A 27,330-nucleotide genomic window follows, 5' to 3' on the forward strand; every position below is an offset into this window, starting at 1 on the left:
TTCTCCACTTGGATTGACTGTGGCGGGATGTGGCAGGGTGGCAAGCGGATCACGATTCTCAGGCAGCCTTTTGAGGCAGATTTTTCTCACAGGCCTTTGGAGTGTTTCAATAAGAAAAGAAGGAAGCAGATTATGGAGTCAGCCACCCTCTTGAAAAACTAAAAGAAAGGCTTCAGAATTTCCTGAGACGATGTCAACGTGAGCTTGGGGGATTTGGGAAGGTGCAATAAGCCTTCTCCCTCAGTGTCATTCCCTGGCTCCCCTCTGGGGTCTCCAAACACTTGGGGATGATTGTTTAGCTGTGTTGCCTTTGTTCCTAAGACACTCTTTCTCCCAGGGGAAGCAATCCCAACCATCTGCAATTAGTTTTTGGGAGTCAGAACCAAGGGTTTGGCATGGCTGGGCCTGCAGGTAGAGAGTGCTGAGGGGCATCTGAACACCCAGCCTTAGGACTTGAGGTCAGGGAGAAGGTGATGTGGGCTGTTATGTCCAGATGACAACAGCCGAGGAGAAGGTGATGCGGGCTGTTATGTCCAGATGACAACAGCACCAAGCACAGCTAATGGAGAATCCTTCCTCCAAGGGTCAGAATTGCAAGCCAGGCACTTCATGGTTCTTTAAATCATTTTCTTTTCTTTTTCTCCCTTTCCTGGGAGCCAGAGATGATCCCTTAATGCCATATCATTCCATCTTCAGTGGCTATCTGCTTCCACCGTCCTGCCGGGAATGCTGGCTGGATGGCCACACACTGGACCACCACAGTACGCCAGCTCCGTTTGCTCAGAAGATGACAAGAAGCGAGGTGGGAATGACAGTGTCACGTGGAACTGAGCAAAGTTTGGAGTTTTTGGAAGATCTGAAGTGACAAGAAGTGACCAAGTATACTAAATGAAAGGTGAGCTGGCCAGGACACGTTCCCTGGTCTGCCCTGTGCATCCTTGGTCCGCAGCTTGGCCTGAGTTGCAGATGCGCCTCTCACTAGTGTGTGCCCTTTGGTCAGTTAATTCCTTCCATCTCTCAGGGCCTCCACATTCACTTCAGTGATAGGAGGATGAAAATAATATCTACCTCACGAGACTGTTGGGAGTGACTGTGAACCAGGCTTCAAAGGGCGCCGGTCGCCTGTTGCTATGCATCTGTAAACTGCTCTGAGCTCTTCACTTTCTGTATTCCCTGGTTTGTGTAGATGTAAGGAGAGAGGATAATTTGATACCAAGGCCTCCTTTTGGCTGTTTGCTTGTGATTTATACTCCATCCACAGTCTTGTTGTTGTGCTAGGAATTGACCTTGAGCCATACCCATGGCCCTCTGTACTGAACCCCAAGTGCAAAGCAAACCCTCTGTACTAAACTCCAACCATCAGACAGCAGAGAGAGAGAGGTGGGAACGGCATTGATGGGAACGGGAGTCATCACGCATTCAGCGGCAGATGTATGCTTGCTCACTGACTGATAGTTTGAAGATGCGCTAGGAAATTAGGAAATCTTTACAGAGAGCTCTCCCCTTAAGGCATTTATAGTCGTTTTGTTTGTCCATTTCTGTTAAATCTAAATAAATAAAACAATTCAGAAGGAGATGGCCTAGGGACATGACTTTGTGGGAAACATGCAATTGTTATGCTAAGAAAGGGCTCTCTCCAAGCATATCCATGCTGCCCGTCAGCCTTCTGACCACAGGCTTGCCCGTTTGAGTCAGCTTTCTGACCACAGGCTTGCCCATTTGAGTTGGCCTTCTGACCACAGGCTTGCCCATTTGAGACGGCCTTCTGACCACAGGCTTGCCCATTTGACTCACCTGCCACTTCACTTCTCCTTCACCAAAGCTTGCATCTGAAACTACACGGCATTTTTCTCTCCCGCTGTGAACAGAACGTCCCTGCTCCTAGCCTACTTTGAACACCTTTCCCTCCCAGCCTCAATAGACGGCCTAACAACGGCTGCTTTGACCTGCTCGCTCCAGTTCTACTTTCCTCATAGAGCTGGAGGGGGACGGATCACATGGCTGCACACTGTAATTTTCTATTTTGTTGAGGATGGATTTTAGCTCACAGCGTATACCTATTTAATTTTAGATTATATTTAATCACATTAAATGAAAACTTTTTTTTTTTTAAATTTGTCACCTGGGCTTAATTAAGATTTGTGAAAAGCGTGTGACAGAGTCATGTTACGGAGTGAGCAGGTCATGTGTTGTCTCTGGTCAATCAACAACCGTTCTGGTGCAAGGAGAATGACCTACTTTTTATTTTTTTTCTTCTTACATGTTCTTAAAAAATGCCCATGGCTTAAATATTTTTGGACTGCTGGCAAGGGTCTCCTCTATGGTCCTCACTGAGACCATCAGTGCCCAGATGTCCAAGGTGACAACCGACGCCAGTAATAGGAAAACCACCAGGCTCTCTTGTTCACTGCAAGAGAACTTATTGTGGACCTGGTCAGACATTTGCTCCTCTGGGCTGTAGTGTTCTAATGGCAGAAATGAGAAGCTTATTCTGACTAAACACAAGGACAACACCAGGGGGTGGTGGTGCATGCCTTTAATCCCAACACTTGGGAGGCAGAGGCAGGTGGATCTCTGAGTTTGAGGCCAGCCTGGTCTATAAAATGAGTTCCAGGACAGCCAGGGCTACACAGAAAAACCCTGTTCCAAAACAAAATAAAACAAACAAAGAAAACCAGGAACTATCTATCATCTTCAAGGTTCTTTTGCAGTCCTGAGAGTCTCTGTCTGTGCGCTGCTCTGGGACAAGCCACTTGCTACCACACAGGACGACCAAGCACCCCTGATGTGGCTAGTCAGCTAAATCCAAACACACAGAAAGTATGGACCACATCCCACATTCTAAAGACCAATTACAAGACAAAAGAATATAAAATACTTTAGATATATTTGGTTAAATAAAGTAGGTTAATCAAGTGGGCGTTGCCCATTTACACTTTTGTACCGTGCCCTGAACAGATCACATCACATTGGACGCATGGCTTCCCAACATCAGTACTGTGCAAACAATGGGAGCACAGCAATCTTTAAGGAATCTCAAATGTCTGTGTCTCAGGGTTGCACCGTGTACAGGTGATAATTTCTGGATTGTGATACTCCACCTGAGGTTTCTTTAAAATTGTTTTATCTTTCAGTCTTCTGATAATTAAGATTATAGTTAATCAGGAAAATACAAGTATTTACATCTTAGCCTATTTTTACAGATCTTGTGAAAATCACAAATACATAAGAAAGAAGTTGGCTTCAATGGAAATAACCTAAGATGATTCAATTTGCCTTTATACTTTTCCATAGTGAATATGTTGCTTCTACACAAGAAAAAAAATACACTCTATTTAAAACTACATTATCCGCCCACTCTTTAACTTTAAACTTAACTCAGTTAATTTGTATGCTGATTTTCTTAGAACTCCCGAGGCTTTTATCTCTTACTATATTTGACTAAATAGTAGGTACTTTAGCTTCAATATCATGCAGATATTTAAACACTTTTATGACAGTTGCCAACAAACAGCACAGGACTTGGTGACTACCTATGTGGATAGTCAGGGAACACCTAACAATGTTCATCCAGAGGCATGTCATAAACAACAGCCCACACTTGTAGCCCAAGCTACTCCGGAGGTTGATGCATTGCTCATCTCAGACATTCGAGGTTAGTTCAGGCAACATAGTAGGATCTTCTCTTTTAATCAAAGCCAATCAAATAACTCAAAGAAAGATGTGCTATGTACAGCCGAGTGTCCTATCACTGGGAAAGCTGCCATTTCACATAGGTCAGACCAGCTTCTATAGCCACAGCCACTCTCAAGAGGCTCTTGTATGTTCCCATACACAACAGGTTCAGTGTCGGTGGAAACTGTGCCCCTGACATTGGTTTCTCTTACCTGCCCTCTGACACCAGCAGCTATCGCAGCCAGAAGGCCAAGATCAAAGTTATTGTTCAGCTCTCTGCTTCCTTTTTATTTAGCTAAGACCCCAGTCCCTGGTGTGATACCACTCATAGTTAAAGAGGGTCCTCCCAGATCCGTGAGCTTGAGCTAGACAGACTTTCACAGGTGTGCCCAGACACTGACCTAATCTAGATTGTCCTTCACCAGCTTCCACAGGTTTGTCTTCTAAGTGATTCTAAATTCTATCAAATTGGCCCTATCAACCATCACACAACACTATGCATTATTGTTCCCAACCCCTGTGAGGCAATAACTCTGTGGGTGATGATCCAACGTCACCAAGATCGACACAGTACTTACCGTTTGTTGTAAAGATGGCTTCTCCCTCCTGGGGCGCAGGGTCAGGGTCCTGGACCACCTGCAGGGCTCCCACTGTCCTCACTGCAGGATCCAAAGTGACTGAACTCTCATTCACTGTCGTGTCACTGGCGCCTGTGATCTGATTGGTGGGTGGGCCTCCCAGGGAGCCCTCAAAATCAATCGGCAAGTCGTCCATGCAGTCGGCATTGGGCTGCAGGGGACAAGAGGGACCCGCTTTAGAGCGTATCCTTGCTTTAAAGATGCCATGTCGGCAGCCTAAATATTTTGTTTGAATGTAAAATTAAGCTCATTGTTTCACTGTTTAGCTTTTAAGCCACTTTATTGAAAAATATTTATATGTAGCTTCATATATATGTAGTTTCATTGTCATGAACAGGTTGTCCCATATTTCCTTTCTAAATGTTCCTTTTAGATATAAGTATAAAGATTGAATTTCAAGTGCAACAAACTTTCTATCTATATTTAGATAACTAGTTAGGAGAAATACGTGCTCTTTCTTTATAATCATAAAACTAGAACTTCTTTTTATATAGAGAGTTTATTTCCCCACACAGGATGGAGCCAGCAGCCTGCTAATTATTGTCAGTCTCATGCATTGTTTACAAGCATGATATGGAAGTGAGAAAGGGAACAGAGTCTTACTCACTGGGAATTTTACAGAGAGGATACACACATGTGTATGCACACACACACATACATGCACACACACATGCAGAGTTGTAGTAGGGATGATTGGTTCACATCCTGCTGCCCAGCTAGCTTAATCCCCAAAATAACCACACAGAAATTGTATTAATTAAATTACTGACTGGCCCATTATATCTAGCCTATTATTGGCTAACTCTCACATCTTGATTCAATCCATTTCTAATAATCCGTATGTCACCACAAGGTCATGGCTTACCTGGAAAGATTCAGCATGTCTGACCTGGCGTCTCCCATGGCGGTTCTCTCTGCCTGCCTTCTTTTTCCCAGCATTCAGTTCTCTTTCCACACCTATCTAAGTGCTGCCCTATCACAAGGCCAAGGCAGTTTTTTTATTCAACCAATGAAAGCAACACATAGACAGAAGAACCTCTGACACCACAGAGTGAGATTACTTTTTAAAAATGTAAGCCAAAAATCAGCTGCAAAACCTTTTTCTATGTTCTTAACATGGGATTAGTCACAAATTATACAAATCCTTTAGTCCCCTTCTCTTCCAGATGGGCCTCTGTCTCTTTTCTTATTGGAGACTCCCATATGTAGCCTTGATTGTCTAAACTGGCTATGAAGTTTTCTCTGTGTGTTTGTTTGATTTGTATGTTGGCTTCTTTGTCATGAAGATTGCTGATCCCATGATTTCCTGCTTCCAGAGTCTGCAAAGCATGACAGCCGAGGCCAAGAAAAGGGAATTCTAGGTTTGCACTGAGTGAGTACCATGCTGATATCCACTGAAAGTAGAGTCCTGTAACTCAGGGGCCAGGCAAGTAGGAGCACACAAGAGACCTGCAGTGCTGCGTGTGGGCTGTCTCTTGAGATCACAGTTGCACTTGGAATAGTCAGATGGGAGCTGTTACCATCCTCCAGTTTCTCAAAACAGCTCATATCTTTTCTCTGTTCTCTTGCCCCTTCACTTTTGCCTTCTCTATCAGAAGCAAGCCAATTCACCAACACTCTACTTTCCACAAGGAAGTTTATACAATGACCAATTCACTGTTGACTAAATCTGTTGATTTTGGATGGGAACAGTTATTATTATCAACATTTTCTCCCCACTACCAGTCTCTCTAGCTCCATCTTGTCTTTTCTCTACTTTGTGCCCTTTCACCAGAGGCTCCAATATAACAACAACAACCACAGCATCTACAATAACAACACCAACAACCACAGAATCTACAATAACAACACCAACAACCACTGCATCTACAATAACAACACCAGCAACTACAGCATCTACAATAACAACACCAACAACCACAGCATTTACAATAACAACACCAACAACCACAGAATCTACAATAACAACACCAGCAACCACAGCATCTACAATAACAACACCAGCAACTACAGCATCTACAATAACAACACCAGCAACTACAGCATCTACAATAACAACACCAACAACCACCGCATCTACAATAACAACACCAGCAACCACAGAATCTACAATAACAACACCAACAACCACCGCATCTACAATAACAACACCAGCAACTACAGCATCTACAATAACAACACCAGCAACCACAGAATCTACAATAACAACACCAACAACCATAGCATCTACAATAACAACACCAACAACCACAGCATCTACAATAACAACACCAGCAACTACAGCATCTACAATAACAACACCAATAACCATAGCATCTACAAAAACAACACCAGCAGCCATAGTATCTACAATAACAACACCAACAACCATAGCATCTACAATACTAACACCAACAGCCACAGCATTTACAACAACTACATCATCAACAACCACAACATCTATTACTACATCCACAACAATATCAATAACCACAACACGAACCGCAACATCAGCAACCATAGTAAGACTATCAACAACAACATTTCCAGCAACAACTCCAGCAACAACCACATTTATCAACACCACTGCACAACAAACAACTGCAGCAGAGGTCTGAGTATTCTCTGTGTGTAAAGAACAGGGTGTAAGAGTTGCCACGACCAAACACTGCACATCCTAGCCCAGCTTGTTATTCTGTCTTCACCATCCATCAGCCTTTGAAGACAGAGAACACATGTGTTCCCCTAGCTAAGTGTTTCATCTTCTACTATCCCTCTGCTTAGGATGACATATGCCTACTGCCCTCCTGTTTGCTTCTTACGGTTTCCAAATGACTTGTTCTTGCTAATGTCTCTTTAATTCCCAACAATGTCACCATTTCTAAGAAAGGCTCCCTCCCAAGCAGGGGTCTTTGATCCTGCAGTGACTCATGTGGCACTTGGGTTTGCGGTCATCTGTCAATGCCTTGTTTGCTCACCACTGTTTACAAGAATTACAATGAGCAGCATCCACGGCATCTTGGTTTTGGTTCCCAAGCTTCCATATCCCGCCACAATGATTAGATGCTCAGGAAATATTGATTGGAGTATTTTATCTGAGCCTCAGATTTCTGCTCTCAAAAACTAGAGCATATTAGAATCTCGCCAAGATCAATGACAGGAGGATTTTAGAAAATACTTTAAGGACTAGAAAGTTCTATGCAAAACTGAGATATGCTCTGTAAAGGTATTTATTAAACAAAATACCTCAGGGCAGGGTGTTAGGTAGAAGGGGTGCCACCAAGGGCAGACAGTGAGCGCTAGTCACTGTCACAAACGCAAACAGCCCAATGCAGACATATGCAGCAAGGACTTGTTCAGTCTTTGAGACTGTGACTGCTTGTTGACACTGGTGGCTCTCTTTTCCACATTCCAGCTTCAGCATACTGCACTTTAACGAAGTTCTTATTTTGTGGGTCAGGGGAAATTTTGCTCCATTCTTCATGGGGAAGAGGAAGCAGAGATAGTTGGTGAGATCTCAGTGACAACAAGGGCGACAACTTTAGCTTGGATGTAATAGGTAATGGATCAATCTTGCAGAACCTCCCAATTTATAGTCAATCTACGTGAATAGTCAGAAACTTTTCTACCTCTTGAAAAAACCCCCAAACCTTAGTGTTTAAAGGACTGTATCCAAGGCTATGTGCTAATAAAGTTTGCCGAGGCACTAAAATTCAGGCAGCATGAGGAAAGCCCCCAGATAAATCAATGGCCAATAATTAGAAGCCTATGACTACACTAGCTACACTAGGTTTTCTTTCTAATGGTGTTTTGCATCCTGTTCACATCTGGAGAACAATGACGGTGGGAGGTGCTTCCCGGCCTTGATGCCCGTGTGCTGAAAATTTGGAGGACTCACGAAAACTACTCTTCTGTAAGAGAGACCTGCACCAGATGGGTAGGTGCGGGATGAGGCACAGCAATGTCGGCCAAGGAGAGAGAACTGGAAATAACGAGCCCTTCCACTGTAGCTCACTTTATAAGCATATGAAGTTCTCAGAAATAAAGAAAATAAAAAGACCCTTTCCTTCTCCCTTTAAGATTTCTTTTGACAAAACCTTACGGAAAAATATACATTGCTATGAGGATTTCCTCAATCAGGGGATGTACTCTCATTTAGCCATTGTGGGAAAGTACAAAATACAAAATGTCCCCAGCTCTTGGATTTTGACTTATGTGTATTTGTTGATTACCACAGGCGGTACATATACACTGAGCCAAAAATAACAAAAACACAAACAAATACAGTACACCTAGCTGTCTGTACTTGAGTAGTCGGATGGGTCAAGTTCACGATGAGTTCATTCGTGAGCTGACACTCTTGCAGGGAGACGTGGGGGTGTAGTTGGTCTGTGTGATTCTGAGACAGAAGGCATTCAAAGCTCTGAAGGGCTCCAGTTCTGCAAGAGCACTTGGCATAGTCGGGGATCCAGAGACGAAGGACCAGCATGTCAGTGTGTGGAGATGGGCTCCTCCCAATGGTTCTTAAAATAACAGGTCCCTATTCCAGTGTGTGTGTGGGGTGCACACTTGGAATACCAGAGATTCTTGGGAGCCTGAGGCAGGAGGATTACAAGTTTGAGATTATCCTAGGTTGCCTGCCTAGGGAGATTCTGTAGTTAAGTAAACTAAATTAAACTAAACTTGAACTTAGAGTATAGGGAAAAATTAAGACCATTTCTTTAAACTGCCTTAAAAAATGTTGGTTTAAGGTATGTTTTCTAATTAACACAGCTGTAAGCTGATCCAATCACACGCAAAGTTTAAGAATGAAATAAATGATTGCATTTATTTCAAATAAGAATGAAATAAATGATTGCATTTATTTCAAATAAGATTGAAATAAATGAAGCATTTTAGGCAAAGTGCTACCTGATAACAGCATGATGGGATGGAACCAAACCCCAAGTTCCTCCCAGATCCTGAATCTGTCTTCACCAAGACAAAAGAGAGCCCTGGGAGGCAGGAGGGAGGCCATATGGCTTGATGCTTCCCAGGCAGCCACGTAGTGCGCATGCCTCATCCTTCACGGGGACGTTCTGTTCCGTGGGGTGTGTGTGGATGTGCCATGTTCTTCATGGCTCTTCAAAATCCTTGGCAAAGCCCAAAGATGCTACTGATGTTTATTTTTATGTGAGCTGAGTGTGCTAAGTCACATAGCCTTGTCAGGCACTGGAGTTTCAGCCAGAGTGGCCAACTGCTAAAAGTTAAAATGCTATTTAGTTTGGAAGTAATCCAAAAGGCCACTCAGTATTTCTATTTTAGAAAAATTAACATCAATATTTGGAATTCAGTTAGAAGTAGCTTCTGGAGAAATTATACTTCCATGGGAAAAAAATCTGGGATCAAATATTCAGCACAAAATTTAAGCACAGAGCAAGGGCTCCTTTGCTTTCTAGACCTGACCAAAGGGAGAAGGGCTGTGAGTAAGCGGTGAAACCATCCTGAGTCACAGGGGTATGTGAAATGGTGCACATGCATACATACATGCATGTAAGCGTACAACACACATAGGTAAGCACATGTGTGTGTGAGCACATACATGTAAGCTCACAATGCACACAAGAATGAAAATACGGTCACACATGTCAATACACACTCATACACATCCAAGCTTACTCTTGCATGGACGTGAGGACTCACATACACACATTGCTGCAATCACATGCAAGCATGCACGTGAGAGACTTGGAGTTAGATAGATTCCAGGCAGACAGAGAGTGAGAGAGGCCATGGCTTGGTAAATAAACTGGATTTCCAAGGTGGTCAACTTTTCCTCATATTTCATCATGCTTTCCTCATGTTTCCTTGTGTACTTCTTGGATCTGGTGGCCTGGCTTATTTCCTATCCTCCTCAGACCAGAAAAGATGACGCCCGGCAGCTGGTGTCCCATCAGCTCCCCTCTGGAGCATCTGCCTGATGGTATTTGTCTCCTACTAGCAGGTCCCCTACTGATGGACAGATGACCAGGTTAGACATAATCACACAGCAGCTGTGGGCCAATCAATCATCCTGTCTCTTCAAACTGACCAATCCCTAAGTCGGGGAGGAAAATCTTCAGAGGCTTCAAAAGCCCCCAGCCTGGAGAAGAGACTGGATTTTTGATTTTTTTTCAGGTCCCCACTCAGCTGTGATTCTGTTTTTCTTTGTGTGTCTGCTGTGTGCATGTGTTTCTTCAGCCCCCGTCAATGCCTTCCTTCCCCAGCTGATTCTGTCTGCGTGCCTTGAGATTTCTCTCTGCCACCTGTTTTGCTTCAGATAGTTCCTACTTTTTGGTTCTTTAACTGGCAGAGAAGACAAACTCTATCAAGACCTCCCCCCCACACAATGCACATAATATGCAATAATAGACATGCACATATACACATCCAGTTGCACACACATATCCATACAAATACATCCGTGCATCTATGCAAGTGCACACACTTGCAAGCAAGCATGTACACATTCTCCTTCTTCCTTAATCAGTTACAGCCAGAACCGCGAGAGGCAGTCACCAGCCTCTGGTAGATATGGATGTCCTCTTGTGTTCCACACTCACTATGGCTGGCTTAGCCTTGAAAACACTGCGCACGCACAACTCTGGTCTGAAAATTTAATGCACAGTGTCTATAATCTGGCTCAAAGCCCCAGTCTCTTGAGTGGATTTATGTTTCGTGGATCCACTGCCATTGAGACAGCTGGCACAGGGCAGTCAAGCCAGCCAAAGCAGGTTCTTACAACACTCCTGGGACACATTGTCCAACAGAGCCCTCTGATATGTCTAATTAGCCCTTCGGCGTGCAAGAGCACTCTGATACGTGATCTGGCCCTCATTCTTCAGTGACATCCTGGGGTCGTTAGCATTCTCTTTACTCTTTGTCATAACAGCAAGGAGTGGCGGTAGACAGGTGGCAGTAAGGAGGGGCCGCATGGGCAGGGCTGAGTTGGTCTCTATGCTCGGGTTGGAGGCTCCTTTCAGACAGTGCCTATGGTTTCCTCGCATCTCCCCATGTAGTTTTTGGATTTGTTGTCTGGCTTGCTTCCTGTGCTCATCGGCCCAGAGAGGACAGCACCCAGCAGCTGGTGTCTCATTGACTACTACTTGTGGTATTCACTTGATATAATCCTGGGAGAGGCTTTCCCCGAGCGTCAAGCCAGCTGGCAGGCTTCTGACCCCAGGGAGAGTCACTAAACATCAGAAAACACATGACTTTGAGAAGCATCTGACGGCAGGGTGGGATTTAAGTGGCTCTGACTCTGCTTCTTCTTTGCTCAAAGTCTCCAGAGATGTAAATTTAGCAGATGCTTTGAGTTGCATCCTTGGTCTTGGTCCTCACCACCCATGGGTGGGAGGGAATACTCCCCCCACCCTCTCCCCACCCTCCCCCCCCCCCACCTCTGAAAGCTTGGTGACCAGGAGACAGCAAGTGCCCAAACCACGGCATGTAGCTCTCCTTGAGTACAAAGCAGGTAGGGTAACCAAAGAGGCCATTAGTGTTCAGCTGACCCATTGTGTCTCTTCTGTGTGCCCCTCCCCTTGAAGACATGCCTATGAGCTACACGAGCAGCACCTTCCTTGACTCACAGACAAATGGTGGACATGGTGTCATCAGAGGGAGCAAAGGTGCCAAGAGGGATGCCCGAACACAGAGTTCATTGGGTGATGTCAACAGGGGACATGGACAATCCAGAGAAGATGTTTTCTTCCTGCTTTGGGGACAATGTGAAAAGACAGACATGACGAGGCTACAGGCTGCGCTGTGCTTACCGGGATCCCTAGGGCTTTAAGAATGTTCATCTTGCACATGGGACAGGTGCGATGGTCTAGAAGCCAGGGGTCAACACAGGACTTGTGGAAAAGATGCCTGGAATGAGAACCATACGTCTTAGAGCAGTGGTAACCAAGACACCCCCTAGACTGCTACAGCCCATTGACCGGTCCAGTCCCTCTCCTGACAAGGAGCAGAGCTAGGCCTCCTGGACCAAAGCCTTTCTTTGTGCTAACTGACCTCAGATCTGCCTGGAACACCAGAGTGCCCCATAAGGTTTGCAACTGGCTCTTCCAAGATGTTTTTAAAAAGGTGGAGGGTCTGGAAACAGAGATCTCCCCTCCCTTGGTGGCAGGAATACAAGTGGGAGAAACTCCCCTGCAGGATGACTTGAGAAAGGCATGTGTCCCCTTCTCCCCCACCCCAAGTTTATTTAGCCACAACCAGAAGACGACTGTAAAGTAAAGGGTGATTTCTATTCACATGTGGGTGTCTAACATAGAAGAGGGGAGCGGCCCCCGGAAACAGTAGCACAAAGGACATACTGTGCTGGCCTGGTGGCCTGGTGGTTGTCAAGTCAGAAGATGGAGTGAAAGGGCCTATGGTTTCACTGTGGGTGACATAACCATCCACACAGCATAACATCCAACTGCACTGTCAATCTCAAATGGCAGTGGCTGTAAGACCCGGTCAGCCTGGCATGTGAAGGGCATATGAAGACAGCCTAGCTGAACTTGTAACGTGTCTCAGGAACTGGCTTGGAGACTCCGTGGGCTATGTGCATCAAAAGATTTCCCACTCCAAAGACTCCCCATGGGTAGAAAGTGGTAGGACTTCCCACCTGGGTCAAGAAGAGCCAGAACTTTATGTTTTCAGTGGGAAGGCTCACTTTAGAACATTCCATCCCCGTCTGGATCTTTCAGTCCCATACACAAGTACTCTAGCTAACCAGGGAGGTTCAGGACGCAGCCGGCCCGTGGTGTGATCTACAGGCGAGCTCAGATTCTGAGGGTGATGAAGTGATCTGTGGGCGAGGACCAGGCCTGAGAGAGCTCAGTGATAGTATCTCTGCTGTGTAAGTTTGAGGACCCCAGGCTGATTCCCCCTCCTGCTCTGTGTGTAGAAGGCCAGATGTGGCAGCTGCGCCTGTCATCTTTGCATGCATTGATGAGGCAGAGGTGACTGGGGCTCCCGGGCCAGCCAGCCTAGCCTAAAGAATAGCAAACTCCAGGTCTCAGAGGGAAATCTTGTCTCCTGAGATGCAGCCCTGGTGGTTGACCCTAGGCCTCCATAAGCATGTGTGCGCACGCACACATACACACACACACACACACACACACACACACACACACACACACACACACGAACACGCACACCCCCAGAACTGAAGCCCCGGGAGGAGCATGTTAGAAAGGGAAGAGCAGTGGGCTGCACGGCTCTATCCCAGCCTGCTGCTCTGGACGCCCGGCAGACGCGTTGCTTGGGAACTTGATTTCATGCGTTCCTCCTTTTAATGAGGATACAAGCCAACAATCCAGGTCAACACTGAGACTGTTGGTGACCTGGCTCCTCTTCAAAGGCAAAGGCTGATCAAATAAATACCTGAAATGAAGCCAAACGTCAGGAGATTGTTGGCTGAAAATTACCTGACAAGTACGCAGAGTTTGGGGTGGGGTTCTCACTAGAAGACTGACCAGAATTTGGGTGCGTGGGAAAGGTCTCACTAAGGAAACGGCAGGGCTGAGAGCTGAGTGGCAGTCACCCCACACTCAAAGGGGAGAGAAGAAGAAAATTCTTGGTAGAATGAGAGGTCCAAACAAAACGGCTCCTGGACCACCCCGTGCTGGAAGCTGGCCAGACTCCCTGCAGCATTGTGAAGGAGGATCTCCATAGCTACCACTGTTAGGAGAGGCCGTCTGACACCCACACTCTGTGAAGCTGCTCCTTATCCCCTCAGGTTGATCCCCTCAGGTTTAGGATCCATACTGAGCATGCAAGGTTCTTGTCTAAACCTGTTAACTCATCGTGTGTCACTGCTAGGAGAAGCCAGCCATTTTGGTCCCTTTGACTACTCCTGGGTAGCGAATCTGTCATGTTTTTTTTTTTTTTCCTATCACATGGGTGGGAGACCTGACAGCAGCAGGACCAAATGTTAGCGCTTCTTAACACTTACACAGGTTTCTTAATATCCACCTGTGAAATGGGAATCTGTCTGTCCAAGCATGGCGGACTGGAGCCAAGTGCCCACGGGAGCCAGCGGTCCTCACTCTGCTCTTAACCATATGTCTCCTCAGCAATGCTAAGGTGCCCGGCTGTTCAATCAACACTGCTCAGGAACTGCTGTGAAGATGTGGGTAGATATTCTTCTGGTCTAGGTGGGTTGTGTCCAAGCACTTTAAGGATCTCAGTAAAACCATTTTCCTGGAGGAGTTATTCTGCCTTGGAACCTGAAACATCAACTCCTGCCCAAAAGTGTGCACCCTGCAGCCCAGCCTCAGACCCGACAGCTCTACACCCAAGCAATCCAAATCCTTTTCTCTTTGTGTGGACCCCCCCCCATCTTTCTTCCTGTCATCCGTCTCTGTGGGTTCCCACTGGTTCCATTTCTCTGTAGCCCCCTCCATCTCTCCCTCCCTCCCTCCCTCCCTTTCTTTTTAAAATGTGGCTCCCCATTGATGATCTTGTGATTTTTCTTCATTACTGCAGCAGCATCTACACCGCTCTCCAGGCTGCCAGGCCTTCTCTGTTCTCTCCATCCTACTCACTGATGCCAGATTTATCTTCTGAAAATAGAGCGCTCATTACGTCACTCCCTCTTCCATCCTGTTCTGTGCTGGAATTGAATACACAGATGACTAAGACAAGGTATCTCCCTTCACGGAAGTACCACAGTTCCCTTGCAGTTCCCTCTTAGACACGGAGGGAAACTGTCGAGAGGCCATGCTCCTAGACTGGAGGCTTTCTCTCTTTTCACTCTTAGGCAAGTTGTCTTAGCTCTTCAAGGCTCAGTTACAACTGGTCATGTTTTATCTTATGGCAACGGGGTTTGTAAGTGAATCAATCTCTCTCTTCCTCTTCCCTCTTAGGGCGTGTTCTCTCTCTCTCTTTCTCTTTGTGTGTGTTTGTGTGTGTTTGTGTGAGAGAGAGAGAGAGCAAAAACTTTATGTTGTCATAGCACACATCTGTAACATCTGTAAGGTCAGCAATCAGGAAGCCAAGGCAGAAGAATCGTGAGTTCAAAGCCAACCCTGTGCTACATATAAAGATTTTAAGACAAAACCCCACAAAATAAAAACACCTAACTCTAACCAGGCAGCCAGCCAGCCAAGCACAACAAAACCTAAGCGCTAATACTCCTTAGATATAAGTCACCAATAACCCCATTAGTACCAGGTCTCTCTGCCCTGAGTGTGGCGCGGTGTGGCTAGTCTGCCGCCTGTCCCTGCTGCTCCCTCTCCCTATCATTGTGAATTACATCTTCCCAGAACTGTAAGGCAGTGGGGACACAGCAACAGAAAGTGACGCGGACAGCAAGGATGCAGAAGCACACAGTGTTGCTGAGAGGAGAAGCAAGTCCTCATGGTTTTCAACAGTCATGGCAAACCAGACCACACACGTGTCCCCACACCCAGGGCTTTCTGCTGCCCACCCACTCTGTGTACGATTTCCTGCCCAATTAGAAGATTTCCTTTCCTTCCCTGGAGAAGAAGTGTCGTTCTCGTTTTCCCTCCTCATGTACGTTTACAGACTCATTTGCTGTGGGATAATGCTCTTGTACCCTGTAAAGATCTGCATTGGTTTAATAAAATGCTGACTGTCCAGTAGCCAAGGCAGGGCAACCAGACTAGGTGAGTTTTGGGAAGAGGAAAGGCTCAGTCTGCAATCGCCACCCAGACACAGAGGAAGCAGGATAAGAATGCTGCACTGAGAACAGGTACCAAGCCACGTGACTAAACACAGATAAGAATCATGGGTTAGTTTAAGTTGTAAGAACTAGTTAATAACAAGTCTGATTATAATATTATAATTATAATAGGTTTATAATTTATATAAGCCTTTATGTGTTTCTTTGGGACTGATGGCTGTGGGACCAGGCAGGACAGAAACTTCAGTCAACTCTCATTGACATTGTCACCTGCTGTTAGGATTAGGATTCTGTGGTTTTGGAGGTTGGAGAGAGGGCTTTGCCACTAAGAGAACTAGCTGCCCTCGATGGGACCGAGGTTCTGGTCTCAGCACCCACAGGGAGACTTGCAACTCCAGTTCCAGGGCATCCAGTGCCCTCTTCTGGCCTCTGTGGGCATTAGATACACTTGTAGTGCACAGAAAAATATGTGGGCCAAACACCTACGCAATAAAGATAAAATACATTTGATTTGATTTGATTTGATAAAATACATTTTAAAAAGAAAGATTTTTGCTCTTTGGGCACCAGTGCGAGCTGCTTCACCCTCTTCAGTGCGCGCACATTGGAAGAGAAGAAAAGGAAGGAAGAGAGGAATGAAGGGAAGGAGGAAGACAGAGGAAGGGGGAGAAGAGAAGTGGGAGGGGGAGCAGAGAGAGGAAAGGGAAGGTAAAGGAAAGGAGGAGAGAGAGAGAGAGAGAGAGAGAGAGAGAGAGAGAGGGAGAGAGAGAGAGACATTAGGGGAAGAGGAAGAGAGTACAAGACCTTTTAAGCAGAGCAGCTTCCTTCACTTTCCATGGGGTCTTAGGTGTTTGGCTTGGGTGTCAGAGGTAGATAGTTTTCAGCCAAAGTGAAGGTTTTTCAGCACCCCCTGCACAGAGCTGGACCGAATTGGGGGAGACGTCATGCTCACAGCCAGGGGTGCAGTGGAAGAAGCGTGGACTTGGTGCAGCAAACCTGCCTAGGTTCTGGGTGACCTGAGGTCAAGTTTTCTTTTTCTGAAACCCAGAGGCCATCTTGGCACTTGCCGTGAGCTGTCATAGACCCCTGTGAGGCACACAGTAGTCAGTAATGCCCAAGTGATCTGTAAACTGCAGAGTGTCTCAGACCTAAGCTGTTCTGCTAATCAACTGTTGTTTATTTCACCCAGCTCTCTCCTCTCTCTCTCTCTCTCTCTCTCTCTCTCTCTCTCTCTCTCTCTCTCCCTCCCTCCCTCCCTCCCTTCATGGGGTTTAAATAGTGCTGGAGAAAAACCAATAAAACTAAAAGCAAAACAAAGCCAGATCAGATTTTCTCAAGGCTAACCTTTTTAAATTGCAGTGGAAGACACTGATAACTTTGCCAGTGAAAGCTAGGAGGGAAATGTACGGCCCTCACTTTAAATTAGAGAAAGGCTCTGTCCTTAGAACTTGACCCTGGTCTAATTATATTATTTGGCTGGAGCAGCCCAGCCGGTTGGCAGCCGTCCTGTGTGTCTAGCTGATTAATGTGACCAGGGACCAGGACACTTGAATGCCATATGTGATGGGGTCACTACAGGGCAGGATCTCTGTCCTAAGTCAGCCTTTGCTCTGTTGTAGATAACACACATGAGCACACGGAGGTCTCCCAGCCTGGCTACCTTTTCCTGTGTTTCTTTCCTTTAATCCCCTCATGAAGTGATACGGATCATTGGCTCTGACTGGGGGCATTCACATAAATATCTGAAGGAGTCAGAGAAAAATGGTTCAAAAACACCACCAGTCAGGTTTCTACCTGAATGTAAAGCGATTTTGACCAGTGTGGAACGTCCATGTGATATCCATGGAATCGGTTCCATTGCTTTAAATAAAGTTGTAATGCAGAAGTCATGGCTTTTCCACACACACCAGCCTTAGGGTGTGAGCGTGCTATGTACAAAGCACCCGGATAAAGAGGCACAATGCTCTGCCACGCCAGAAAGTTCTTTCCTGTTCACAGTCAGCACACACTGCCATTCTGACCTCTGTCCCTAGAGGCTAGGTTTCCTTCTTATTAACTCCATGCAAACAGAATTATAAAGCAGGTATTTTTTTTCCTGGGATATCTTGTGCTCAAAAGGATGTTTCTCCAATTTCTCTGGGCCTTGCTGAACACCAGCAGCTTCTGCTGAGGCTAAGCCGTCTTCCAGCGAGTGGATGTCCCCTGATTTGTGAGATGGTTTTCCTGAAGCTAAAGGTATGGTTGTTTTCATATTCTGACATTATGAACAAGAATGGTCCAGTCATTTGCGTGAAAGTCTGCTTATAGACACATGCAGGCTTTGTCCTTGGGTACACATTTAAATATCTGTGTTTGAGACACGGTTTCCCACTGAAGCAGGCTAGACTTGCGGAGCTCCTGGGCTTTATTCTTGCCTCTGTCCTTCTGACACTACTGTGTCTAGCCTTTTACTTATTTTAATGTGGTGCTGGGGATTCGAACTTAGGTGTTTTTTAAAAATATTTATTTATTATGTATGCAACATTTTGTCTGTGCTTATGCCTGCAGGCCAGAAGAGGGCACCAGACCTCATTACAGGTGGTTGTGAGTCACCATGTGGCTGCTGGGAATTGAACTCAGGACTTTTGGAAGAGCAGGCAATGCTTTTAACCACTGAGCCATCTCTCCAGCCCCTCAAACTTGGGTTTTTATGAGACAGTTTTACCTGCTGAGCCGTCTCTCCAACCATTAAAACACACAGACTTTGTAACAACCTTTAAAATCCCACTAATCAAACGCACTGTAAAAATAAAATGTATTCAGGTGAGAAAAAGCATTATTGATCCCCCAAAATGTTAGAACTAGTTAACATGTTTATCAATTTTAGGTCACAGGACCCTTTCTAGTCTAATATTTCCAGCTAGGAACCATGGTCCAATCAACATCAACTTATCGAAGTTACAAAACTGTGTTAGTGAAGAGTAATACCTCAGAGAAATAAAGAAAACAAGGACTAAAATTATCTTAGTATTTGACTATCAGAGGAGAGAGGTGCCTTAGGAAGTAGGGCTTCCTGGTTCCTGCTGGCACTAATGGAAACACCACTCCCCTGTGCTGCAAGCAAGCTATCAATCATTACTATCTCCCAAGAAAGCAATTTGAGAAAACTTCTCACGATACTTCAACATCACACTGGACCCAGTCAGTCGACTATGAAGAATCCTTTGACAAAACTGAGAACTTCAAACTCTCTGATTCCAGAACGACGAAGTATTAAATTAAGTACTGAGTGATGCGATTAATTAATGAATCCGAAGAGTGGATTCTTATGCTACCACCTAACTAATTTTAAGTAATTTCTAAAGCTACAAGGAAAGGTTTACTTTTTAATGGCAACTGAGAGACTGAATTGCAGCTCTAGCAATTGCTGACTCTCCAGTGTTTAAAATATGCACGCAAGGTGCAGTGAGTGTGCTATAGAATTGATTACCTTCAGTGCTGTTAGTGCCCAGAGTGAAAGTAATTTGTTAGTACTTTAGTGAAAGTCTTTGTTAGTTTTTAAATATTTTTCTTGGTTTTCAAGAATTTTCCAAGTGAGCCACGGAACCCTAGAAAGTTACTTTTTTAAAGACAAAAGAAAAGAAAAGAAAAGAAAAAAAGTCCAAACCAAACCAAACCACATCTGGGCTGGTAAGATGGCAGAAAGAGAGGATGGGCCATGACAAGTTGTGTCCTCTGATCTCCACCTGAGGGCCAATGCATATGCACATGGTTCCTGCCCTAACCACAAACGGTAAATGAAAGTGTAAGCAATCCAATGTCTATAAATAAATAACCATAAACAGAATGTGTTATAATCTAACTTGTATAACAAGGGCATGATAGAATAAGTCAAATCTGATGGATATAGTTAATACCATCAGTCTTTTAAAGATTTAATTTTAATTACATGTATGTGTATGGGGGGGTATGTTCATATGATGTAGGTATCCTTGGAAGCCAGAGGCTATGGATACTCCCAGAGCTGGTTTCGGAGAAGGTTGTGAGCTGCCAGACATGGGTGTCAGGAACTGAACTTGGGCCCTCTGCAAGACAGTATGCACTCCTCTCAACCACTGAGTCATTTCTACAGTCCTAGCCATGATATATCTGTTCCGACCAGGAGTATGCATGAGGGAGGGCGGGGTAAACTCAGGTCCAGCTGTCCTGCCCCGCTGGAAAATGCTCGCTTGTGTCCTGCTTTCTGAGTGACAGTCTCTTAACCAGAACCCCAGCATCACAGCCTTTTGTTCCGTTCCTTTGCTCACGAGGACCAGCTTTCCTGGCCTGTGGACTTTCCAGACTGGGGCTCATCTTACAGGAGGACGGGGCCATGGGTTTGAAATGTTAAAGGCAGGTCTGTTTTGAATGCTTGAATCATTTGACTGTGATTCTTCCAATGTTCAAACATTAAAATGATGTTCCAACTATACATTTTTCATCCGACTACACATTTTTCATGTCGGAGTAATTATTCTGTATATGTTGTGCCTGCTCATAGCACAAATGAGAGTCCCCTCCTGCCCTAGAAGGGGAGTCTGTACCTGAATGTCAGGTCTAATTTGTTGTTACCCTTTACTGTCATTTGGGATCCATGGCATGAACAACAACATGGGCGTTTGGGGAGGGGACAGTGGGTGGGCTCTGCTATGTATTTATTTATTTCTTTGTAATGTGTGCATGCATGTGGATGTTTTCATGTGTGGGCACATGTGTGAGTGTGTGTTCCTGGAGGCTTGAGTCTGACCCTGGATGTCTTTCTCAATTGCTCTTCACTTCTCCACCGAGGCAGGGTCTCTCAGTCGAACCTAGAGCTTGCAGATCCTGGTGCAGTGAGCCGGCTTAGTCTAGGGATCTGATCTCTGCCTTCCGAAGGCTGGAATTACGGTGGGCCACTATTCCTATCCAACTTTTATGTCAGTTTTGGATCTGATATCCATTTTCCTGCTTACATGGTACTTGCTTTACATGGTAAGCTGCATCTCCACCTTGAATGGTTAGGCTATAAAGCCCAGGAAGCAACCACTGAAACCACGTAAATGTTTGAGATCTGCTGAACAACTGTGCCGTATGCGTGTTTGCCCCTATTCAGAAGGAGGTTTTAGTGTAGGTACTATGTTTTCTCCCACAGGAGCTAAGTAAGTCTTATTAATTCAATATTAAAATGTTTAAACTAGAGGCAGGAAGATCACTCTTTGGTTCCTGCTCGTCAGGAAGTTTTGCAGATGGACTTGTCTTCTCTTTCTCTCCTACTTTGTATTCAGTGTGTGCCCTGGAGCCCTTGCTCTGGGTGGAGAAACTGCTGCCTCTCCTTGGCAACAGCAGTTGTTGGGATGCTGACGTGAGAGGGGAGGGGGCAAGCAGATCCGTGTTCCAAACATGCAATAGTGGCCCCAGCTGAGAAAGAAATGCTGGTGGTTGTCAACCGGCTCATGGCAGGGTGCATCTTGTCCATTGCAGACCTGTGGTATGTGAACAACAGTCTACCAAAGATTCTGCTGAGACTGGAACATCAAATTTAGGCGTTGACTTTTCAGAAGCCCTCAAAAAAATCCCCCATTTCATGTCTCCTGGTCTATTCCCTCCAGATCTTATCAGGCTTAGCATTATTTTTTTTGTAAGTTAGGACATTCATCACCCCACTTATACATATGAACTTCCTTTGTTTCTTAACTTCTATGCATTTCCTGAACCACTTATTGTAGTTTAGACCTTGAAACATTTGAGACAGTGTCTTGGGTACCCCACGCCACCGTCCAAACTCACGCTGTGGTCTGATGGCCTCGGTCCTCCTACATCTACATGTGGAATGCTGGGATTGCACATTTTAATTTTGCATATGGAATATCACTGTAACTAAATCTTCACGTCATTTCACTGAACACCAACACTGTTGGTCACATTCTTGTGTTTGTAAAAGCATTAGCTTGTACATCAACTTTTAAATCACAAACAAGGAAATGGTGTGATCAGCCTATGTCCGAAACACCGAAAGACTCCTATACTCATGCAGAAAGTGATGCCGAAGTCCAGTCTCCCAAGGAAGAAGAGGAAAATGCAGAATCCAGCCGCTAACCACTGAAAAAGGATCTTTGGCCACATCACTGGGTTGGGTGAATATTTTATAACTGGAAGGATGGATGAAAGATTAAAATGATGAGCCATCTCTGGCCAAGGTCTCCTTCCCCCCAGAAAGATAAACTCCACTCTCGAGAGCCAGCCCTAGTTTTTCTGGAAGAGCCCACCCCCACCATGTCACCCTCCAGGCCTCCTCCAGCCCCACACCAACACTCAGCTTCAGACCTCTGAGGCATTCCATCTCTCTGCAGTCACGTCCGATATCTAGACCCTGAGTCCAGCCGCATGCCTTTGTCACACCCAAGGCCTGGGCCAGTGGTCTGTGTGTGAACTGCACCTCCTGACCCACCAGGTTCCAGCACACAGGGACAAACTAATGACCTAGGAAACTAATGACCTAGGAACCTCCTTCCCCACCCAATCCCTGACATGGGAATTACACAGAAATTGCATGCTAATAGATCCAGGTAACTAGTTGTCCTCTCTTGGAATGCTCTTAGCTCTGACTGGTCAGGACACGCTTTCAGTCCAATGTTAGGGAGTGTAACTAATTTGAATCATGACTTTTACAAAGTAGAAGATACCATCAAACATTAATAAAGTGCTATTTATCACAGCCTTTTGAAAGCAGCAGACGAAGACCTATGCGGGGACAGCTTAAATGCCCCAAATAAGCAAATAGGTTATGGTGTATGGCTGCGTAGTTTGGATTTTAAATATTGTTAAAAGGTTTTATGTAGCAAGAGCTACAAATGTCAAATCCAAATATTTAAAACACACGAAAGCATCTGGACTGGTGGGGCCATCCTCTTACGAGTGACAGCTGCCCTTCAGGGGTCCAGGGTCTCAGTGCAGTGGAAGACGTGATTCTGCCGGTGGGTGCTGGCGATGGTTGAGTGATTGTGTGAGTGATTTAACACCACTCAACTATACACCAGAAGATCACCAAAAGGGAGGAGGCATGGTCCAAAGTTCTTTCCAAACAAGTCCAGAAATACATCCCAAGATTATTTCACCTTAGATGACCTTGTCTGGGGGAAACTGATATCTCTCTGAACAAGAAGCTTCAGAAGTCCCAAAGCTGGGGTCCTGCAGGCACGGTGAAGGGGCAGGGCTCTCTGCACACGCAGCCCCCACTCTCCCACCTCTGGCAATTAACTGCAGCACTGGGACATCAATCTGCAGAAGCACACTTTCTGCCTGCAGCAGTTTCTGATTTTCCTCATCTTCCTTCGCCTGCTCAGTATAAAGGCCTCTTTACCAACCAGGGGCTGCTGCCTAGGGCCCTCCAGGGAACACTGTTTACAAACTATAGTGCAGAAAATTATTTGGGGAAAAGGTGAATGTCGGAGAATGCCCCTGCCCCGAAGATAATTTGAGTTTGAGTGGGTTTATTTAGCAATCAAGCTCTGATGATAATAAGCCAGCGGATCACACTGTCTCTTTAGACAAGAGCATCCGTGGATGAGAAACTGCTTTTTGACGTCTTCTGTGGGGGTGGAATGTGAAGGAGAACATCTCCTTCAGTGGATTACCAAGAATTAAGCTTAAGGAAAGTGGGGTGCCTACATGGTTTACCTCAGTGGAAAATTTTGGCTGGGCCATGACAGACTTTTGAAGTGAAGTTTCTTTCTACAGAAGCCTTGGCACCCCAAGGTTTTTTGGGTGATTTATGCAAGCAAGAGCTTGATAACATCTGGCTCTTGCTTCAGAGTCCAAAGGAAGGTCAAAACAAGCTACAAATAACAGTGTTCTTTCTGGAAAGTTCTTACAATGGTTAGGAAGAAGAATAGGATATCGAATGTTGACAATACTATTTCAAACTTGCAAAAATGAAGCTGAGGAAGCAAAGGGAAGAAACATGAAAATGACAGTGGTGGTTATCTGCATGAGGGAGATAAGTAGGTATTTAAATATTTTATGCTGTAAAACATTTCTATAATGAGGGTATATGGGATAAACCAAACATGACTTAGAAGTACGAAGAATTGTCTGGAACCCACTCCCTGTGGTAGGATGTCTTGCTCAGTCTTGATGCGGTGGGGAGGAGCTTGGTTCTGCCTCAATATGCCAGGCTTTGTTGACTCCCTATGGGAGGCTTTACCCTTTCTGAGGAGTGGATGGGGAGGTAGAAAGGAGGTGAGGGAAGGGAACTGGAGGAAAGGAGGGAGGAGAAACTATAGTTGGTATGTAAAATAAGTAAAAAAAATTTAAAAAGTATGAAGAGATATCGGGGTTGGAGAAATGGATCAGGTTTGGGTCTCAGCACCACATGGGAGCTAACAACTGTCAATAACTCCAATTCCAGGGGTCTGACACCCTCTTCTGCCTCCTGTGGGCACTTTATGAATGTGATATACAGACACATACAGGCAAGACTCTCATGTACATAAAATATAGCAAAATAAATGCTTAAAAAGGAAAAATAAACCATTTTCCTTTTTCTTTTTCTCTTATTTCTATTTATTTATTTATTTATTAATTGATTGAAAAGCCTTTCCCAGTCATTGTGCCCGATATTAGCAGACATTTGTCATTGTGAGTGCCCATGTCATGCTGCATCCTGATTATCCACTGAAGCTCCTGCTTCCCACGAGGTCACACCATTTGCCCTCCCATGTGTGGTCCCTCCTACTGTCCCTACTATAAGATATTTGCTGCTCCCAAAGAGTTGTTCGTTCACTGCAAAGCTCATCCCAAGACCTGCTCATTACCAGGGTGCTCTTGAAGTTGTCCCCATCTACGGAGGAGCCTGCTGGACTAAGGGAAAACACAACAATCCCCTCACCAAATGGCAATAAATTATAGTTAGGAAAGAATTTTACAGGGACACAGGCCATAAAAACGTATTTTTTTTTTTTTTTGCATTTTACATGTGGCAGATGTGGGCTTCTGACTCAGGTAAGGAATCCACATTCTTTTTGAGATTTTGTGTGTTTGAACTTGAACAGTTAGGTAGGGATGGAAGGAACAACCATTGAAAAACAATTCGGGAAGCTCTAGGTTAAAAGAAGCAGAGGGCGTTACCTATTCTCTGGACAGAAGACATTAAAGATCAATATCCCGCTTCAGGAAGATAGATTCTGTGGCGAGGAATCATAACCACAAGCTCTAGTCCAAGTTACAAGCCTGCACCAAAACACAGCAACAGGCACGTCTTGATGTGTATCACAGAACAAACCCGCGTTTCCTGGAAAATGCCTGAGTGGTAAATTGGAATCAAATCCAAGTCTCAAAAGTTAGAACATCCTGTCACCAACTGGCTGTACATGCCACTGCCTGTCTGTCCCTCATGCTGTGGGCACAGGTCCAGGCTCACATCAATGAAGCCTGTGTTCATGTGTTAGGGAAGAAGTGGATGAAGAAAGAGAGAGGAGAAAGGAAGGGCTGGAGTACATGTACATGACTTCACTGTAGTAATTACCATGATGACAGATGAGAAGGGAAGGCTTTACTCATTCATTGCAATTTACGTAGAGTTCTCAGAGAGAGAAAACAATAAAACAATTTTGAAACCATCATGGTATAAGTACATACCATGATGATGATGATGGTGGTGGAAAGGTACCCAACAGTGGAGATGTATACTCTATTCAGGGATTACGAGGCCACAGAATATATTAAAGAGGATATATATATATATATGTATATATATATGTATATATATATATATATATACACATACATACATTCATGGGGATAATTTCTGAAAGAGCTTTTACCCCAAGGAGATACAATCAATTCCAAGAATGAATCAGCCTGGAAATACTAAGAAATAGTCTACAGAGCTCTCAGAAGTGAAGGTTTTATAATACCTCAGAGGGAATGACCGAGCAAAGAAGCAGATTGCTACCATGTCTGGTTGATAGCATCCATTAGTGCGCACTGCCTGCAAGAAGCCATAAACAGCCGTAAATGTACCTTGATCTTGAAACCAGCACGGAAAAAGGCATATGAGTTAGTCAGAGAGTACATATGTGTGATTATGCAAGATCAAACAGTTGTTAGCAGTAACTCATGCTGGAAAATGCTTGGTGTGCCCTGTCATTTAAAGCAGGGTCCACAGTAAGAAAATAGCAATAGAGAGTAAGGATCTTGAAGAGTAAAGGAATAGAGCGTGACCCCTCCTCCCAAGGCTCAGGGACTATCACGGTAGGCGAGGGGGAAAGGCTGTAAGAGGCAGTGGTCAGAGAAGAAAGGAGTGGATTTGACTGGTAGACATGTCAGGTCCACTGTACTCATGAGTGCCAGCTGTCATTGCCTGTACGAGACCACACAAGAGCAAGCCAGTCAACAGTCCACATGGATGGGAGGGGCTCAGGAGCACCACCTCTAAAAGAGGGGCTGTGAACAGCTGGCGACTTCTGGAGATAAAAGAGTCAGTTTTCTTTAAGGGTTTGGTCCTTAGTAGGTCAACAGTGTTCCAGTGGATGGTCCCACATTCACGAATATATGGACAGTATAAGCTGGACTTGGTGAGTTTTGAGGAAAAAAAGAAAGAGGACTTGAAGTTGGGAAGGAGGGAGACATCCAGAGGAGTCAGGGAGAGTGGTGGAAGGCAACTGCAATCAAAGCATATTGCATGCACATATGAAATTCTCAAAGAATTAGCACATATATTGGGAAAATCAATGCGTGTGCTATAGAAAAGAAGGAGCCTGAAGCCAAACTGAGAAACATAGGGAGAGGTCAATAACAATAAAACTGAGCTTCTAAAAGTTTTTTTTTTATGTTATGAAATAAAATACTCATTTTCCTGATTAATATTTCAAAATAACCATATTATAAAGGAGATCTGTATTAATAGGAAAAAATTGAATGTTGTTAAAAAATGTAACTTGTCATAAGTAGACACTAAAGCAGCCTATGGGAAATCACACCATGATTATGCGATTTCAAGTCTCCAGCAGTTTCATGTAGATCCACAAAATTTAGTTATGATAAAGTTTCAGTGAGTAAATTGTCTTATACAGAATGAGCTGAGGAGCTAACGAGGTGGTACGTACAACTTTTGAAAACAGATCTTGGTCATTACAATGGAGTGTCAGAAAAACGCAGATGTTTAATTGGCCATGTGTATGCATTAGTAGGAGCCGTGAGAAGAGGAGAAAGTGAGGACTGGAGAGATGGCTCAGCGGTTATAGAGCACTAGCTGTTCTTCCCAGAGGTCCTAAGTTCAATTCCCAGCATCCACATGGTGGCTCACAACCATCTGTAATAGGATCTGACATCCTCTTCTGGCCTGCAGGTGTACCTGCATAGCACTCATACATAAAATATAAATAA

The 27,330-nt window shown here is 44.9% G+C and overlaps 1 protein-coding gene across 1 annotated transcript in view; it reads right to left on the reverse strand.

Annotated features, from left to right (window-relative positions):
• The window catches only part of Rnf150 (ring finger protein 150), a 211,005-nt gene that overhangs the window by 38,852 nt on the left and 144,823 nt on the right, over positions 1 to 27,330 (reverse strand). The window contains exons 5-6 of the mRNA XM_087900616.1: positions 12,083 to 12,179; positions 4,254 to 4,464 (exon numbers count right to left, since the gene is read on the reverse strand). Coding sequence (XP_087756742.1) covers positions 4,254 to 4,464; positions 12,083 to 12,179 — 308 coding nt within the window. The remainder of the gene's footprint in view (positions 1 to 4,253; positions 4,465 to 12,082; positions 12,180 to 27,330) is intronic.

This window comes from Myodes glareolus, chromosome 22, assembly GCF_982192425.1.
Source record: "Myodes glareolus chromosome 22, mMyoGla1.1, whole genome shotgun sequence".
NCBI classification, from domain to species: Eukaryota; Metazoa; Chordata; class Mammalia; order Rodentia; family Cricetidae; genus Myodes; species Myodes glareolus.